This window comes from Hypomesus transpacificus, chromosome 4, assembly GCF_021917145.1.
Source record: "Hypomesus transpacificus isolate Combined female chromosome 4, fHypTra1, whole genome shotgun sequence".
NCBI lineage: Eukaryota > Metazoa > Chordata > Actinopteri > Osmeriformes > Osmeridae > Hypomesus > Hypomesus transpacificus.
The window spans coordinates 8,139,471-8,158,225 of record NC_061063.1 but is presented as its reverse complement, the minus strand read 5'-3'; the positions used below and the strand labels follow the sequence as shown (position 1 = coordinate 8,158,225).

General features: G+C 45.2%; 2 protein-coding genes across 2 annotated transcripts; both read left to right on the top strand.

Moving 5' to 3' along the window:
• Window positions 1-728: 728 nt before the first annotated feature.
• On the top strand, window positions 729-7,239 carry LOC124467440 (ubiquilin-4-like). The gene is made up of 11 exons (XM_047019724.1): window positions 729-901; window positions 2,190-2,341; window positions 2,592-2,749; window positions 3,042-3,304; window positions 3,582-3,740; window positions 3,890-4,127; window positions 4,251-4,390; window positions 4,751-4,834; window positions 4,918-5,033; window positions 5,226-5,409; window positions 5,695-7,239. Exons 1-11 carry the CDS (start codon window positions 758-760, stop codon window positions 5,845-5,847), a joined length of 1,791 nt encoding a protein of 596 aa, XP_046875680.1. The 5' UTR covers window positions 729-757; the 3' UTR covers window positions 5,848-7,239.
• A 334-nt stretch (window positions 7,240-7,573) lies between these two features.
• Window positions 7,574-9,807, top strand: LOC124467536 (ras-related protein Rab-25-like). Its single transcript, XM_047019844.1, has 5 exons — window positions 7,574-7,934; window positions 8,522-8,717; window positions 8,974-9,167; window positions 9,311-9,391; window positions 9,504-9,807. Exons 1-5 carry the CDS (start codon window positions 7,898-7,900, stop codon window positions 9,629-9,631), a joined length of 636 nt encoding a protein of 211 aa, XP_046875800.1. The 5' UTR covers window positions 7,574-7,897; the 3' UTR covers window positions 9,632-9,807.
• The last annotated feature ends 8,948 nt before the right edge of the window (window positions 9,808-18,755 follow it).

Here is an 18,755-nt window from a genome sequence, read left to right as displayed (position 1 = left end):
TCATCTGGCTCAGACAGAAATGCCATACCCTTTATCAAATGCAAGCGTCAGTGCGTCATTACTGATTCAATGGATCATCTATCAATTGAGACCGCCATGTTATTATTATCTGTCAATCAGTGTTAGCATTTAATCACAGACACCAAGAAGAAGCAGACATACATCTGAGGATATGTGGCTGGCTCTGGCTGAGTTGTTTTGATCATAGCCCATCCTAGACTTTATGTCAGAGCTCCAAACTTCTTTACTTTACCTTGAATGAAAAAGTGTAGTCAGTACTTCAACCTTTTCCAGTCTTTTTAAACATGGGTATCTGTACTTCTACTTGAGGGAAGGATGTACTTTTTTCATCTCTGCCTTTGACAAATTACAATTATGCTAATATTTTGCTACATTTCAACACCCAGTGGAATGACAGAGCAATTTCATTTAAAAGGCATTGTAATCAGAAAACTTTCTTTAGATTGGATTTAAACTAAATAGGGAATTCAATTTGGACTCAGTAGCCAGATGGTTTCGAATATAACACAATTCTGAGGCCAGAATTTATTCAGAATTTATTCACCTCCACAATGATGGATGTGAATTGAATTCAAAGAAATAAACTGCCCAGGCTCATAGCAAGGGATGGAAGAGTAATAACATGTGTACTCTCTGTCTTTCAATCTTTTTTGTGATCTTTTTTCGAAGGAAACTGTGAACTTTAATGACCCGGAAGAGGACACAAAATCCAGGCGATTCCAGCGGAGGAGTAAAGATGGCTGACAACGGCGGCGCAGATCCTGTGAATAACAACAATAATACAACTGTTGCTTCCGAAGGAACTATTATTAAGGTTACAGTCAAAACCCCGAAAGATAAGGAAGAAATCGCGATCTCAGAAGATGCATCTGTCACCCAGGTTGGTTCAATATATCAATATGGAACCCCACTTCCTATCTATGCTAGTACAACGTCATGCCCTGGCACTTCCCTTGCTTGCTTTCCCTGGTCAATTTAGCAAGCTAGCTTAGCTTGTCTATAAGTGTGTGCATGTTGTTTGCTAGCTAGAGAATAAGCGTGTCAGTAGTTAGTTAGGCATAAGTTGTAAAAATATTTCTACAACATCACTTTGTTATTTGACAATGTACACGTCAATGTAGTTGGTTAGTTAAGTGGAAGTTTATATACTTCATTAATTTATCTTTGATTGTAAGATAGACAGATAGCTAGCCAGCTAGCTACCCGGCTGGTAGCTTCATTGACAAACTTGTTAGCGGATAGGTAGTTCCCTTTAGCAAATTGAAGAGCAGCGAATATGGGCTTAGTGACCCATCTACCCATCTAGTGTTTTGAATATCCAACCGGAGTTCACTGTAGTATTGATCATAAAGGCAAGATGTGTAAATTAGCTGTAGGCCAATTTAGAGCCTTTCTATCGAGAACATTCTATGTGTCAGCCAATTGGCTAACAACATTCTCTTGAATTTAACACTGTACACAGTGAAAAGAACACGTTGTCAGCCAATGTTTACTCTTACCAGACAGTTGATGCATATCCTCTGGATTTCATAATTACCAGAGCTTAGCAAGTACAATGTTTGTGTTATAGTCAATGATCTGTCATTCATTAATTAGTTGGTAGCTAAACTTAACTGTTGTTAGTTTTATTCTGAGCCTGAAGTTTTGATATACAGAATTTGTATGCTTATTCTGAATGATCTTGACAAATATAGAGGCCATCTTTTTAGGTAAATACACTAAAGACAGATTCTTAATTTGTCTGTCTCAGGCATTACTCTAGGCTATTAAATACTTATTGCTATTAATCTGAATCTGAAATGATATATTGACCAATGTAAGTGTAGTCAAGAATGCTTAGAGCAATATGAAAATATGGTTTCAACATAGTCTGTTTATTGACAGATGTGAAGCAAGATTAAAAAAAATACCAAATAAAGATTAGCAATTGACTCATAGCGTGACTGTTTGTCCTTCTTTGTACGGGATTACATCTTAGCCTCTTGTGAAATAAGCTGAAAGAGTGATTTGGTGTATTTGTAATCAGGGTTGAACCCCCTTAATAGGATTGAGTAATTTCCTAGGAATGGGGCCTTCAATACCTGCAATATAGTTAAAGTTTGCTAATTGTTTTAACTTTTTCTTTCCCTTTTATGTCTCTGTACCTTTCTATCTCTCCCATATCTCAGTTTAAGGAAGAGATATCGCGGCGGTTCAAAGCGAAACAGGACCAGTTGGTTCTCATTTTTGCAGGGAAGATCTTAAAGGATGGCGACTCACTTAACCAACACGGGATCAAGGATGGCTTGACTGTCCACTTGGTCATCAAGACAGCACAGAAGTAAGACCGCACAACCACAGATCATCAACATGCTGTGTCAAACGGATTTTAGTATGGAGGCTGATTTCAGTGATTCCGTGATTCATCTATATGCTTTGCATAAAATATATATAGCTGTATTTGATATATAAAATATTGCAATATTAGTGACCTATATTCATTAATTACATTTGTGTTGGCTGTATTTATATATTTTTCAAAAAAGATCTGAACATCATATCATGATTGTTGTGTTTGCTTATCCTCCCAGGGCAACAGATGGTGCAAGTTCACAGGCGTCCTCCTCAAACTCCACCCAGGCAGGAGGTGGCAGTGCCTCCAGCCCCAGTCCAGCCTCCCATCCCTCCTCCACAGGAGGCACCCCTGGAGGCCCAGCCTCAGCCCCAACACAGACCCCCAACATCCTGAGTAAGATTATCTTCCACCCACCCACTCACCAACCCACACAGTTGAGATTCATGTAGTCCTTACCGGTCTCCCTACATTTACATTTAGTCATTTAGCAGACGTTCTTAATCCAGAGCGATTTACAGTACGTACAGGGACATTCTCCCCGAAGCAAGTAGGGTGAAGTGCCTTGCCCAAGGACACAACGTCATTTGGCACGGCCAGGAATCGAACCAACAACCTTCTGATTAATAGCCCAACTCCCTAACCGCTCAGCCATCTGACCCCCTCCCTCTACCATCTCCTCCTTCAGCTGGCTTTGGAGACCTGTCCAGCCTGGGAGGCCTGGGCATGGGCTCTGCTAACTTCATGGAGCTACAGCAACAGATGCAGAGGCAGCTCATGTCCAACCCAGAGATGCTGTCTCAGATCATGGAGAACCCTCTGGTGCAGAACATGATGTCCAACCCTGACCTGATGAGGCAGATGATCGTGGCCAACCCCCAGATGCAGCAGCTGATGGAGCGTAACCCTGAGATCTCCCACATGCTCAACAACCCAGAGCTCATGAGACAGGTGGGACGAGCCACTTCACCCACAGCTCCCAGCTGTGGAAACATGGCAATCATTTAGTTATGGATTTGAGATACGAGATGGTAGCACAGCAAATGATGGGTATAGATAGCTCAGAGGTAGAGCAGATCAATAGAGGGTTCAAACCCCCCTGTCATGTGGGATTCAAATGCTGCTAAATGAAGGCATTTACATTTCATTTACATGATGGTAAGCTTTTTAACGGACCAATCACCTTTCCTCTTCCCATTCGTCGTCCTCCGGTCCCCCCTCCCCCCAGACCATGGAGCTGGCCCGAAACCCTGCCATGATGCAGGAAATGATGCGTAACCAGGACCGAGCGCTTAGCAACCTGGAGAGCATCCCTGGGGGCTACAACGCCCTAAGAAGGATGTACACGGACATCCAGGAACCCATGTTCAGCGCAGCCAGAGAACAGGTACCTGGTCACTAACCCTTAACCCTCGTAGCTTCCCCTCATCATGTCGATGGCTTTAATATCAGTGCTTTTTCCATTGTTTCTCACTGTAACCATATCACTGTTTCTCACCACTGATGGTGACCATTGAGGATCTCTTTTCCCTCCAGTTTGGCAACAACCCCTTCTCAGCCCTGGGGGGCAACTCGGACGGTTCGGGCGTGCAGCCGTCCAGGACTGAGAACCGCGAGCCCCTGCCTAACCCCTGGGGCCCCCCCAACGCCGCCAACCCCTCGGAGAGCGGGGGGGGCACCACGGGAGGCCCAGGCGCCACCACCACCGCCGCCGGTGGCACCACCCCGTCCGTGTCGAACCCTCTGGGGATCAACGCAGCCAGCCTGGGAAACGGTAAGAGGTCCTGGGGCACGCGTGAAATGTGCACCCTGGAGGAGCACAGTGTGGGCTTGCACACACACACACACACACACACACGTACACTCTAACACCTTCCTTCCTTTCCCTGTGCACCAGGGATGTTCAACAGTCCCGGCATGCAGAGCCTAATGCAGCAGATCTCGGAGAACCCCCAGCTGATGCAGAACATGCTGTCTGCTCCGTACATGCGCAGCATGATGCAGTCCCTGTCTCAGAATCCTGACGTGGCTTCCCAGGTTTGTCCAAGACCTTTCTAGAAAACCTTCCCTAGAACCCACATCCGTGTTAAGGCTGGTTAGCTAGGGTAGTTAGTTAGGGTCAGATGGCTGAGCGGTTAGGGAATCGGGCTACCAATCAGAAGGTTGCCTGCTGACTGATGTTGTGTCTTTGGGCAAGGCCCTTCACCCTACTTGCCTTGGGGGTATGTTATTGTACTTACTGTAAGTCGCTCTGGATATGACTAAATGTAAATGTAGCTCTGTGCATTCCATGTGTGTGTCAAGTAAGGGTGGTGGTAGAAGTTCTGCAGATGGTCTCTGACAGGATCCTGACCCTTTTTCCTGTTTTCTGGCTCTTTCTCTCTCCCTTTTCCCCAGGTACTGATGAATAATCCCCTGTTTGCTGGAAACCCACAGTTGCAGGAACAGTTCAGACACCAGCTGCCAGTGTTTTTGCAGCAGGTACACACACACACACACTTTCCTGTGTTCTTCAAGATCATAGAAGATGTGCAGATGTTGATGGTCCCACCATGTTCTTGCAGATGCAGAACCCAGAGTCCCTGTCGGTGATGACCAACCCCCGAGCCATGCAGGCGCTCATGCAGATCCAGCAGGGCCTGCAGACGCTGCAGACAGAGGCACCAGGACTCATGCCCGGGTACACAGACACACACACGCATCCTTGTTTTACTAGTCTTGAGGACTCACAATTCAATCCCTGACCTTAACCCAAAAACCTAACCTAGTCTTTGCTCCTAACCCTTAAACTATCAGTGGCCCCCTAAAAAAACACATAAAATACACAGCCTCAACACCTGGTCATACTGAAGAGTTGTGTACCTGTTCACAGCTTGGCGCCAGGTGGGATCCCCGGCATGCCCTCGACCCCCCTCCCCACGACCCCTCTGCCCACCGGAGGGGGCGTGGTCCCGGAGAACCCCGCCTCTTCGCCGGGCGGCGGGGCTAGCCCCTCCCAGCAGCAACTGATGCAGCAGATGCTCCAAATGTTTGCCGGAGCCGGAGGAAGTGCACCGGTACATGTTTGAGCTTTCTCTCGCTCTCTCTCTTTCTCTCTCTCCATCTCTCTCCATCTCTCTCTCCATCTCTCTCTTTCCATCGATCTCGATCTCTCTTTCTCTCTCCATCTCTCTCTCCATCTCTCTCTCCATCTCTCTCTTTCACACACATGTAAGCATACATTCTTGAACTGTCCCCCTTCACCCACCCCCAAATGTACCCTTTAGATTTGTCACCAGAAGTAAATCTGTGTGGTTTTACGTAACACCCTAACTGTCCCCCCTCCCCCCCCCCCCGCACAGACCCAGACCCCAGAGGTGAGGTTCCAGCAGCAGCTGGATCAGCTGAGCGCCATGGGCTTCATCAACCGCGAGGCCAACCTGCAGGCGCTCATCGCCACCGGAGGAGACATTAACGCTGCCATCGAGAGACTGCTGGGCTCACAGCCCTCATAAAGACACACGCACACCCACGCACACACGTAACACATACATCCACCTTAGTGGGCAAGTTGGGGGGGGGGGGAGGGGAAGGGCCAACATTACATACACATGCACGCTCACACACAAGCACACATGATATCTCCAGAGAACCAAGAGAAATTAATCGAATCCCAAACCCACTCGAGGCAAGACCTGGGCAGGATATGTAACAACCTAACTCCACCGCTTCTTGTCAAGTCATTCCCCTTAACAAAACAGCAGCAGCTCCCCCATCACTTCATGTTGGCGTCATCCAGAGAGAGCTCTCCCCAGGCCATTGCAGCAGAGCCGGACTAAACCACTCCTCCTGAGGGGTGGCCCGATGCAGAGATCCTGACAAAAGGCACAGTTTTGCCTCCCGACCCTCATCCAGCATTGAGATTCCTAACAGTTGATTTGCTTTTCCTCTTCCTCCGATAAAGCGTGGGTTTATCAAATAGGACGGCACGTTGCAGACAGACATATAGAGTAGCAATGACTCGGCTCCATTACTTAATGCTTGGACATGATTCCCTTCTATACATTGTATTTCTATGAAGTTGGGGATGTTCCTTCCTGTTGAATAGATGCAATGGTGAGCTGATGAAGGAGGCGGAGGAGAGGAGGACTAAATCAAGAGTGAAAACTCAAATCGCTCCAGCGTACTACCCCCGCTCCCCTCCCTCCCCCTCCTTCCAGAGTCGAGCTAGAGACGCTAGCTGCTCCTCTATTTATTGCAAGCGCTTGAGAAGAAGTCCACCCTCCTCCCACCACAGTTGTGATTTGTCATTCCAGATAACGGTGTATTCTTTTCAGCCACTACTGCTGTTCCTTCTGTCTCCTCCGGCCCTTTAAGACCTTTGGCATCCTTCTCCTTGGTTCAATTGCAATCCAATTATAAATACACGGTTGGGTGTCAGCAGTGACTTCACACAAACGCATGCGGCCTGAGATGTTTTGTGGCCACGTCACCATCGAATCAGTTGTCATCAAGTGGTCGATCCGAGACAGAAGACAGTCTTTCCTTTCATTTTAATCGGGTTATTCATAATGTATTTTAATTTGAGGTGCAAAGTAGTACCTAGAGGTGATCTTGTTTTGGTCTCATTCAAAATCTCCTGGGAATGAATGCATTGAATATTATGGAAATGCTTTACTATGTTCCCTGTATGGCTGGCACACAACCATACCCTCTGTTGTAAATGAAGTTCTAGGTAATACTTTCTTGGAGAATCTCAGCATCGTAGTTGTGGTAACCTTGGCAATGGCTTCCATAGCTGTGCTTTGTCTGTTGGCCTCAGCTGAAAACATCCATTTCCCGATTCAACATGTTGGAAACTAACTTTTAACAGTACTGTACTAAAATAATAAAGTTGGTCAAGAAGAGTTCTCTATGACTGTGTCCGAATTACTGAAGAAATTCTAATGCTGCATGTTTTCCACATCTCTTGAAATGTCTTAAAAAATATATATTATGTATAATTAGATTGAGTGATTATTTTATTTATGTAATGCCACTGTAGCCATCCCTGTTGTACATTCTCCAGTATCATGTTATCCACCTGTCTGACTAATATTCAACAGGTCCAGGCTGGCTGGAGAGATCTAGTAAAGGAGAGACAAAGAAAAGGGTGGAGTCTCGTGATGACAACACGCGGGTAGTTCTACCTGTTCCACCTGCTCTCGCGTTTCTGCCCTCTCGCCTGTTTCCCTCCCCCGCCTCTCTGTGTCAGCAGAGCCACAAGAGGGCTCGTCAGGCAGGGCGTCTTGGTGTGTCTGGCTGTCCACGGTCAGGTGCAGCTTCCCTCTATCCACAGATTACAGAAGAAGAGGGTTGGTTTAGGCGAACCTGTTTCGTGTCTCAGTCTCACTCCTCCGTTGTCACCCTTTTTTTTGCACTGTCGAAGAGGCGAAGCTTCCCGGTGGCTGTGGTGTCTCCTACCCTGTCTTGTCCCTGTCTCTCTCTGTCCCATGGTGTGACCAGCCCCGAGGTATCGATTTGAACAGGTGGGAGTAGGATTCTACTGGAGCTCAGCTCTACAGCATGGGCTCTGACGAGGCGTACAACTTTGTTTTCAAAGGTTAGTGGTCTGTTTGTCTTTCCTAGGTAAACACAGCCTCTGGTGGGGTTTTATATTCCACATCAGTTGGGCGCAAAGGGCAGTTTGATCCTTTAGTGCTGTCATGTGGAACGAGGAACTACAAGTGCAGTGTAATGAGAGCAGGGAAAGGCAGGTGAACCAGGAAGTGACAAGTGGCTGCCATTGTAGAGAACTTGATTTACCCTGTTGACATTGAAGAACATAAGCCTAATTGATTTCAACTGCATTTCAAATGCTTGAATTTTCCTCTGTTACACAGTCAAATGTATGTAGTTGAAGTAGTGTTGTGTTGTCTTATCAGGACTAGCGAGTCTTGCCTTTTCATTCCATACATTCCAACAAAGTGTCATCTGGAGGTACTCATGCCGTTAAGTGAGATCTGATGTCATCAAGTGCTAGGTTGAGTGACCTGCACACTTGTTGACATTTACAGAATATACCACCAAGGAAATAGTGTTATACATTACAACAAGTCCCGTTTCTGTAAAGAAGTTGTACTAATTTGGTGCTTTTTTGTTTTATAAATGGCATGACGTTAACTCCATTACTATCCCATAAAACCATAGTGGTTTTAATAGGTGAATCCGGTGTGGGGAAAAGCAACCTGCTGTCCCGTTTCACCAAGAATGAGTTCAACCACGACAGCCGCACCACCATCGGTGTGGAGTTTAGCACGCGCACCGTCCAGCTGGATACCTTCACCATCAAGGCTCAGATCTGGGACACGGCCGGGCTGGAACGCTACAGGGCCATTACCTCTGCGTGGGTGCACCAACACACCTCTCTCCACCCTCCCTCCATCCCCCAAATAGCCACCTCCCTCCACCCCTGGAATAATCATCTCCTTCTACCCTCCCCCCCCCAAATTGTCTCATTCCTCCACTCCCCAAATAATTACCCTCCCTCCACCTCTTGAACAAATAACTCCTTCCAACCTCCCTCCACACCCTAAATAATCACCTGCCTCGTTTGGGAGACAGTATCAAATGTCACCCCGCTCCTCTGCTTATCTGCCCAGGTATTACAGGGGGGCAGTAGGAGCTCTGCTGGTCTACGACATCACCAAGCATCTGACCTATGAGAGCGTGGAGCGCTGGCTGAAGGAGCTGTACGACCACGCGGACCCCCACATTGTGGTCATGCTGGTGGGCAACAAGACAGACCTGGAGACCCAGAGGACCGTGCCTACGGAGGAGGCTAAGGACTTTGCAGGTGGCCGGCTCACAACATCCAGCGATGCTTTTCACCCTGACGTGCATGTGTGATCTGACCCTGGTTGTGTACTGAGGTTTGGCTTGGCTCTGAGTGTGAGTTGATCTAACAGCGTCTCCCTGTCTCTCTGTCTTCCCGTGCAGAGAAGAAGAATGTGTTATTCATGGAAACCTCCGCTCTGGACTCCAGCAATGTTGAGACAGCCTTCCATGACGTGCTCTCAGGTACACATTGTGGCAGAAATCAATGTGTTAAAGACATTTAAATTCAAGATGATGTTGTGTCGTCGTCATGTTTGGTGCCTGTATGATATCCGAACTCTCTCTGTGGTTCCAGCCATCCACAAGAAGGTGGCCAGTCGCGAGGTGACCCGGGGGTCCATCAGCGCCGTGACCCTGTCCAGCCCGACGGGCCCGGCCAGCGAGGCCCAGGCGGAGCGTAAGACCTGCTGTAAGAACCTCTGACCCATCCACAACCTTTTCAGAAGAATAATGTTCAAAACGTTTCTTTTTTAAATAAATATATATATGTATTAAGACTTTACTCCACACTGCTAATTCTGTAAAGGTGGAGAATGAGTGTCCTGAAAATGCATCCACTCGAGTGTGAATGTTTTTGTCAATAAAGCTGGCCTATTTTAGTTGACGTTTTAAGTGTGAAGTTTATTGCCACCGTTGTCCTCTAGATGGCAGTGCTGATTGGTAGTGACTCGGGTGATGCAAGGATTTAAGTATTCAGCTCTATGCTTTTATCTAAAGAAAAATACAATGCATGGGGATTCAAACCTGCAACATCTTGATCTGCTGTCAAGTGTTCTACCTACTAAGCTATATCCTCCTTAAAATTGTGTTCTTGGGATTAGTGACAAACCTGATTTTTTTTCACCTGTTTTGAGAGTCACTTTTGTAATGAGGAATACATGTAGTTTAGCATGAGAGTGCACACACTGTGTGTGTGTGTGTGTGTGTGTGTGTGTGTGTGTGTGTGTGTGTGTGTGTGTGTGCGTGCGTGCATGGGTGTGTGTGTGTGTGTGTGTGTGTGTGTGTGTGTGTGTGTGTGTGTGTGTGGTGCGTGTAGAAGTCTGTGTGTGTATCATCTGTGGACCATGATTTTAATTGGTCCTTGTACAGTTTGGCTGGGGGACTACAAATCCTAACTATTTGTGGTTAATGACATTCTTGACAGATATTGCTCTATCTCTCTCTCACAGATGTGCATGCAGGGTACCCAGTGGTGTGTGTGTGTGTGTGTGTGTGTGTGTGTGAGTGTGTGTGTGTGTGTGTGTGCGCGTGTCTCATTTGGTTATTGCTCTGCAGGAGAGGATAATTTGCCACAGTGAAATGACCACATAGGTTTTATAGATATTTTTTCTAAGAGCATAAAATATGGAACTCTGCAAAGGCCAAAAAAGGTTTAATAATTTCCTGTGAATTATGATATTTTATAGAGATAGTAAAAGCATATGGTTTAATAATCAAGGCGAACTGAGCCAGCTGTGCAGGTTTAGAGGTTGGTCATGAAATCCGTAAATTTTGATCTGTGTGGAAGTGGAGGGTGAGGGTTATGTTCACAGAGATCATGAAAATACCAAGAAGCTGGAGGGGAAAACTCACCAGCGACGTGAGATTTGTTACTCTACACTCAACGTGTTCCCCCTTTCAATTCTTCCCAGATACGTCGACCGGGAATTGACCCCTCACTCGCCGTTGAGAGGGTGAACTTGGAACGGTTGGAAAAGTGAGGATTTAGACTAGCCATATGGTGGCCATTACCCAATCACCGTTAGACATGTGTAGCCCATAAAACTGTGTCTAAACCTCAGGACTCCTACATGCTTAACAGTGGAGTGGCAAGGCGCCTTAAACACGAGCAGGAACAGAATATCCCTCAGCCTGAGGTCGCCTATAGCATCTGATCCTCTGCGAATTTACGTCCGTCGCGTCACACCTGCACTGGTTTTACTGGCGACCCCTCCGTTCATCTTAACCTTTGACCCCGCAGCGCATGGAACCCTTCTAAACCCGCTGGGATTCTAATGGAATCCACCAGTACGTAAACTCTCTCTTTCTCTCTCTCTCTCTACCCCCACCCACCCGCACACTCCCTCTCTCCCCCTCCGCTCTCTCAGTCTCTGGCGATCTTTCTACTATATCTGTTACACACACACATACAGTGGCCATGTGTGTTCACCACAGAATGTCTCTACACATCTTTCTCACAGACAAGACAGATAACAGTCCCTCATTCTTCACAGTCCCCTTTACCTCCACATACGTAGACACATGCACACACCACACACACAAACACAAACACACACCACACACACTACACACACAGTAAAGCTGAGGTAAAACAGAAGTGAATGGAAACCAGTCAACTTGCTTTCATCTCTGAAGGCTTCTCAGAAACAGGAGTCTGACCCCGTTTACCCACCTGGACCAGACAGGCCAGAGGGTGCAGGGAGACCTGAAGATCACAACGGATGTCTTCATGTACGTATATATTCCTGTTGACATGTACACCTGTATCCTCCATAAGAGCACTCAATAGTAGATGATGTGATTTCCCAGTTTCGTGTGTGTTTATGTGCTTGAGTAGTTTAAATGAATTCCATCTGAATGTAATACTGTGTTAGCTGGAGAAAAAGGTTGATGTTTTTTTTTTTTACTGGCATCTTCATGTAAACACATTCTACCATAATCACATGCAAATCACCATGGTGATGTTGTTATGGCGACCAATCAGAAGGAACGGTAAACCTCAGTGGCAGTTACAACCTCTAGTCCTGAAAATACCTCCAGAGCTGAGTAAAGCTGATATCAACTCTGTGTGTGTGTGTGTGTGTGTGGTCATTGCATGTGTAGTTTGTGGAAGCCTATTGACCACATGGCAATTACTAAGTGCATTAAAAAAAGCGAGTGTTTGAATATTAATGTGTGCTACATTCACAACAGTAAGATAAAAGGAAACAGGAAGATCAGACCACAAGCTGTCATGTGGCCTTTGAGTTGGTTCACAAATTCTCAGTTCCTTGTTGATTACTGTCTAAGATGCGTGTAATGTCTGTGTGTATGTGTTTGTATTTATGTGCATGCGAGAAAGAGAGAGAGGGACAGAGAGAGAGAGAGACAGAGAGAAAGAGAGAGTGAAAGAGAGAGAGAGAGAGAGAGAGAAAGAGAGAGTGAAAGAGAGAGAGAGAGAGAGAGAGAGAGAGAGAGAGAGAGAGAGAGAGAGAGAGAGAGAGAGAGAGAGAGAGAGAGAGAGAGAGAGAGAGAGAGAGAGAGAGAGAGAGAGAGAGAGAGAGAGAGAGAGAGAAAAGGAGATCGAAGACTAACAACACTACTAATTAACTTTTACACAAGCCTCTAATATTCAAACAACATTGTCTCACCCTATTTAGAGACTGAGCTGAGGTCAGACTATGCCGCTCTCTCTTGCAATTAACACTGATAAACAACCATAACAGTCAATCGGAGAAACTATGTCTTTGCACTTATCATACCATGCCTCTGTTGCCATGGCTCCTGCACTGTTTGTGTATGTGAGAGAGATGCAGACAGGTGGAAAGCACCAGCTGATAAATGTACAGGGCCAACTAAAGCCAACATCAAGTAAGCATTTAACACCCTCGCATCTCAGCCAGGGTTCAACCTGCTGTGCGGGTATAGATGCACACCATCCATTAGCTCCATTAACATTTGCTACCATACGAATCAAATCTCACACTGGCCTGCTGGTGAATTTATTCCAACCTGAGATCTGATGTTCCCAAGCTGATGGTCTGGGAGCATCCTGGATGGCTAGGACTTGATGGGTCCTGATTGATGGGAAACCTGATTGGTTTCACCGAAACCTGGCTAAAACCTGATGAATATTTCCCCCTGAATGAAGCTTCGCCTCCTGATTTTGCGTATTCACACATCCCTCGTGTTTCAAAGAAAGGTGGTGGTGTTGCTATGTTATATAAAGCTAGCTTCAACCTCAGCCTAAAATCTGTCAATACCTTTAAATCATTTGAGATAATTTGTATGAAACCACCAACTACTTTAAAAAGGACTAATTCTACTACTGTTGCCCCCCCTCCTTCGTTTTGTATAGTTACTCTATACCGGCCCCCTGGCCCATACTCCCTCTTCCTTGAGGAATTTGCTGATTTTAGTGCTGATCTTGTGACATACACTGACAATATCTTAATTATGGGTGATTTTAACATTCATGTCGATGACCCAAAAGATCCTCTAAGTAAGGCCTTTACTGCTCTTATGGATTCCACAGGTCTCACTCAGGTGGTTTCTAAACCTACCCATCTTCACTCGCATACATTGGATTTAGTTCTCACGCGGGGAATCAAGATTAGTGATGTCATTGTTCATACCCACAATCCTATATTATCAGACCACTGCCTGGTAACCTTTAAAATGGATCTCTGCCAGAGCCTTGGAGGCACCCAGAATATTTCTATTAGCCGCTGCTTAACCCCAAATACAGCTCTGGAACTGGCTAGTATTCTACCCGCTGCACTAGAAGCACTTGATGTCCCGAATAAATCATTAAATGCTAAAACAAGGGATCTGAATTTGGTTCTTCAGCAATCCCTAGATTCTGTTGCTCCACTCAAACCAAGGAAAAGAATAGACAAGAAACTGGCTCCATGGTATTCAGAGGAAACCCGCACTCTCAAGAGGTCCACTAGAAAATTAGAGCGTAAGTGGCGTACCACTAAATTGGAGGTTTTCCGCCTGGCCTGGAAGGACAGCCAAATAGAGTACAAGCAAGTCCTCATCAGGTCCAGATCAGAATATTTCTCTAAGTTGATTAGTAAGAACAAACACAACACTAAGTTCCTATTTGATACTGTTGCAAAACTCACTAAGAAAAGTACACTCTGTGTTAGTTCAGATCTCTCTCCCAATGATTTCTTAGATTTCTTTGACCAAAAAATCTATGCAATAAGGGACAAACTACAGACTAGTCGTGGAGGAGTGGCCATCAACACTGATTTTCCCTCTGTACCCAGCATTCTGCATGTTGAGACTCTCACTCACTTTAACCCTATTTCTATGGAAGCATTCATCAAGCTGATAGATTCCTCGAAACCCACTAGCTGCCTTCTCGATCCCCTCCCTGCCAAACTTTGTAGGGAACTTCTCCATATTATTGGACCGCCCATGCTTAGTATTATTAATGAATCTCTTGTAACTGGACAAGTCCCTGACGATTTCAAACAAGCTATTATCAAGCCCCTTCTTAAAAAACCAAACCTGGATCCAGGTTGTCTTAGCAATTACAGGCCCATTTCAAATTTGCCATCTCTCTCCAAAATTTTGGAAAAAGCTGTGGCAAAACAGCTCACTGAGCACCTCTCCTCAAATCAGCTCTATGAACCTCTCCAGTCTGGATTTCGTCTTCACCACAGCACTGAAACTGCATTAGCCAAGGTAGTCAATGATCTATTATTAGCCTCTGACGCGGGCTTTAGCTCTGTCCTTGTTCTTCTAGACCTAAGTGCAGCTTTTGACACTGTAGATCATGAGATTCTCCTGGAACGTATGGAGAACTATGTTGGGATTTCTGGTACTTCACTTCAGTGGTTCAGATCGTATCTATCTGATAGATCACAATATGTCCACTATGATGGTTGCTCATCCAGGAGCTCCATTGTAAAATACGGAGTACCACAGGGTTCAGTTTTAGGCCCTCTGTTATTTTCACTCTATATGTTGCCTTTAGGAAACATAATTAGAAGTTTTGGGGTAGATTTTCACTGCTATGCAGATGATACTCAGCTACAGGGCCGTAACTACCATTGAGGACACCGAGGTCGTGTCCTCGGTATTTTTTTTCGTATTTCTGTTTTTTTTTTGCTTAAATCGTGGTATATAAACTCAAAATAAAGTACACGTGAAACTGACTGCAGGACGATGATCTTGGTCTCCCACAAACCGTAACGTGATTTTATACATGAATCAACATTCATTTTGCGATTGATATGATATGTCATTGATGTGATTGATTGAAAATGAAATTCAGTGGCAATTGGGAAATATCAAACTGACTCGCTATCGCTCGGTCGATACGTTCCAGCCTCAGTTTGATATTTCCCGGCATGACCGAACGGTCGAGGTTAGTAAGTAGTTTATTATATGGCAATTTTAGATTCTTTTCATTTTGTAAACGAAAATAAATGGTACCTTTAGGCTAATTGTAGCTAGCTCTTAAGTCTTCTCACGGTGTGTTTCATGTGTTGCCAAGCAACTCATTACTTTTGATAGAAAGCGGACAACATGGTTCTGCTAAAATGGCTTTAATTTCATCACAAAATAACGACACAAGTGATTCAAAGAGTCTGGTCTTCATCCTCACTTTCGATGACAAAGCTTTTCAGCATCATCTGGATAGTAAAACTCAGCAGCTGACTCGTCGATATCGCTCATTTTGAAGCTGACGTCAGAGGGCAATACGGATCCGTATTGACCGGCGAGGAGGGCAACACGCTGGGGTGACTACCCGTTATCCAATCAAAACGCTCGTACCGTCGTTGCCATATAATAATAATTTAAAAAAAATTGTGGTAACTTGCCCTTACTTCATGAGTCCCATAAAGGTCCTTCAAAAAGCCTCAGAATGCCCCATGTTTACCTCAAAATTTCAAAAGCTCCACACCGCCCCATATTCAAATGTCATAATGATGATGTTTTTGCTCCTTAAGACTCAATAAGAGAAAATGGCCATATTTAAATAATGTAATTTAAAAAAAATCCGGGGGAGCATGCCCCCGAACCCGCCTAGAAGTTCTGACTCATGACCTCAGTATTTTTTGGGGCCTGCGTACGGCCCTGCTCAGCTATACATGTCTATAAAGCCGGGAGAATTTCCACATGCTATGGAAACCTGTGTTTCCGGGTTGAAAACTTGGATGACTGCAAATTTCCTTCTTCTTAATTCGGATAAAACCGAGGTTCAAATTTTTGGTCCGAAAAAACACCGAAATAATTTATCCCATCTAACCTTAGACTTAGACGGCGTCAAAGTATCTCAAAGCCAGCTGGTAAAAAATCTGGGAGTCACAATGGACCCAGACCTTTCATTTGAGTACCATATTAAGCAAATCACCAGAACAGCATTTTTCCATCTACGTAATATTGCCAAAATACGAAAATTCCTCTCAAAGGATGATGCTGAAAAACTAATACATGCTTTTGTTACGTCCCGATTGGACTACTGCAATGTGTTGTTCTCTGGCCTCCCAATTACCTACCTAAAAAACTTACAGCGGGTGCAAAATGCTGCTGCTAGACTATTGACTAAAACTAGAAAGTTTGATCATACAACATCGACTCTTATCTCTTTACACTGGCTCCCTATCCAAGCCAGAGCTGATTTCAAAGTTCTACTACTAACTTACAAATCTCTGCATGGATTGGCACCACTGTACCTCTCCGGTCTCCTTGCACCCTATTGCCCCGCAAGGTCTCTAAGATCTCAAAATGCCGGCTATCTGGTAATACCCAAAGTTAAGAAAAAAACTGCTGGAGGTAGGGCGTTCTCATATAGAGCACCTCTTCTTTGGAACAAATTACCCATCTCAATTAAGGAAGCTGATACTGTCTCGACATTTAAAACTAGATTAAAAACGTTCTTGTTTAGTCAATTCTATGATTGTTAAAGGGAAGTATGTGTGTACTTTCTATGTAAACCTGGGATGTGTGCTTGCCTATGTGTGTATCACATGTAACTTTAAAATTTTAATTATAGCTTATGTTCACATTGCCCAGCTAGATGTTACAAATAAAGTAAACCTGTTACTGTATATTGTTAGTATTATTATTATTATAGTTCCGTTGCTGTATATTGTTACTGTTATAGTTTTTATTACTAGTTGGAGACAACGGGGGACTGGCTGTTTTCATCCTTATTCGTATAAGTATAACCTACTTTAGAGTTCTTTCCCCTGGAACAGATTTCATGTTCCAACTGAGGGGGGCTGTCGTTGTTTTGGTGTGTGGGGCTGCATCAAATACCCTTTTTGCTCTGTTAAATTGCTGCACTAGTCCACACTTGACCGGTGGGGATCTCATTCTATTTTGACTGTAACTGTTAGCTGCTCCTGGCATTCTCTAATCCCTGCTCTCCTCTCTGTCCCCCCCCCCACACATTCCCTGTGGTGTGGGGGGTTTGAGCTGTCAGGACCTGCTTGGTCGTCGGTCTGCCAACGCTGAACCAGGTCGTCACCCGGAATCCAGTCTCCATGACGGCCAACAGCGAGTTTCCCGGTCCCATCCAACGTCTATAAAGCCGAACAATGGATTTTGGTGTTTCAAAACCCATTGACACTGTATGACTATGTTTAGCTTGTGTTCTGCTCCTCTCTCTTACCAACCGTCTCTGGAGGAGGGGATCCCTCTCTGAATTGCTCCTCCCAAGGTTTCTTCCATTTTTTCTCCCGGTGGGAGTTTTTCTGGGAGTTTTTCCTTGTCTTCCTTGAGGGTTTAGGTTGGTTGAGGGGCAGTTCTATGGGCGCATGTGAAGCCCTCTGTGACATGCTTGCGTGTAAAAAGGGCTATACAAATAAATTTGATTTGATTTGATTTGACTTAGCACCAACATTCCCAACAGCACATTACCAGTCAGAGACAAAGCTCAGCCCAGAGGCGAGGGGAATCTTTCAACCGTTCGAGCCCCCGAGTGCTCTGCTCTTTCTCAGCAGAACACAAAAAGTCTGGCATCACAGTGAGTGACAAAAGGAACATTTGAGCCCGAGTCAGTCTTTCCGTCTGTGTATTTTTCTCCTTAAGTTATCTTTTGTTCCACTGAGTCTGACAAAGAGCCACTCATAGACCATGCCACCTGGAGGTGTTCCCTATAAATAGGCTTCTTCTTCAAACTCCAAACGTGTCAGAAACAACCGTTTCACCAGCTTTTTAATTACGTTGGCTTTCTTTAAACCAGGTAAAGGGTTAATTTGCAACGTTCAAGGAAAAACACAGGCACGTTTCTGTGTGAAGGGACTGGGGGGACAACAGTTCTCTGAAATCTCAGTCATTCTGACAGATTATCCCCTGGTGCCACGCAATGAGAGAAAACACATGTTGTTACTCACCTCCCAAAACACTGAGCAGTGATGTGCGGGAGGACAGAAATAGTGAAAACACAAAACTAATTTGCACATTGTGGGTGCATGCATAGGCCTTTGTGTGCATCCGAGTATGTCTGTGTGTGCGTCGACCTTCACTTTTTGGTGGTGCTGTGATGTTTTTCATTGGTCATGCCTGCCATGTGGTTTCCTCCTCCAATAGTGAGAGCAGGGGATCTGTCTAAAAATACCAGCTCGCAGACAAACTGAGTGAGATCGTTAAACGATTTACACATGGATAACAACAGTGGCTCCTCCAAAGCTAACAGCCTGGAAAACTTGCAGACACAGAGGATGGAGGGAATGACTGCGATTTACCGCTGGTCTAGTCACTGAGAACCAACTCACCTGATCTGTGGCCATGCTTCACATCATAATTCGCTTCATATTATATCTCTTGCATTTAAACCCCTCATTGAATAAGAAAATGCATGTGCGTGTGTTAGCAGAAAGTG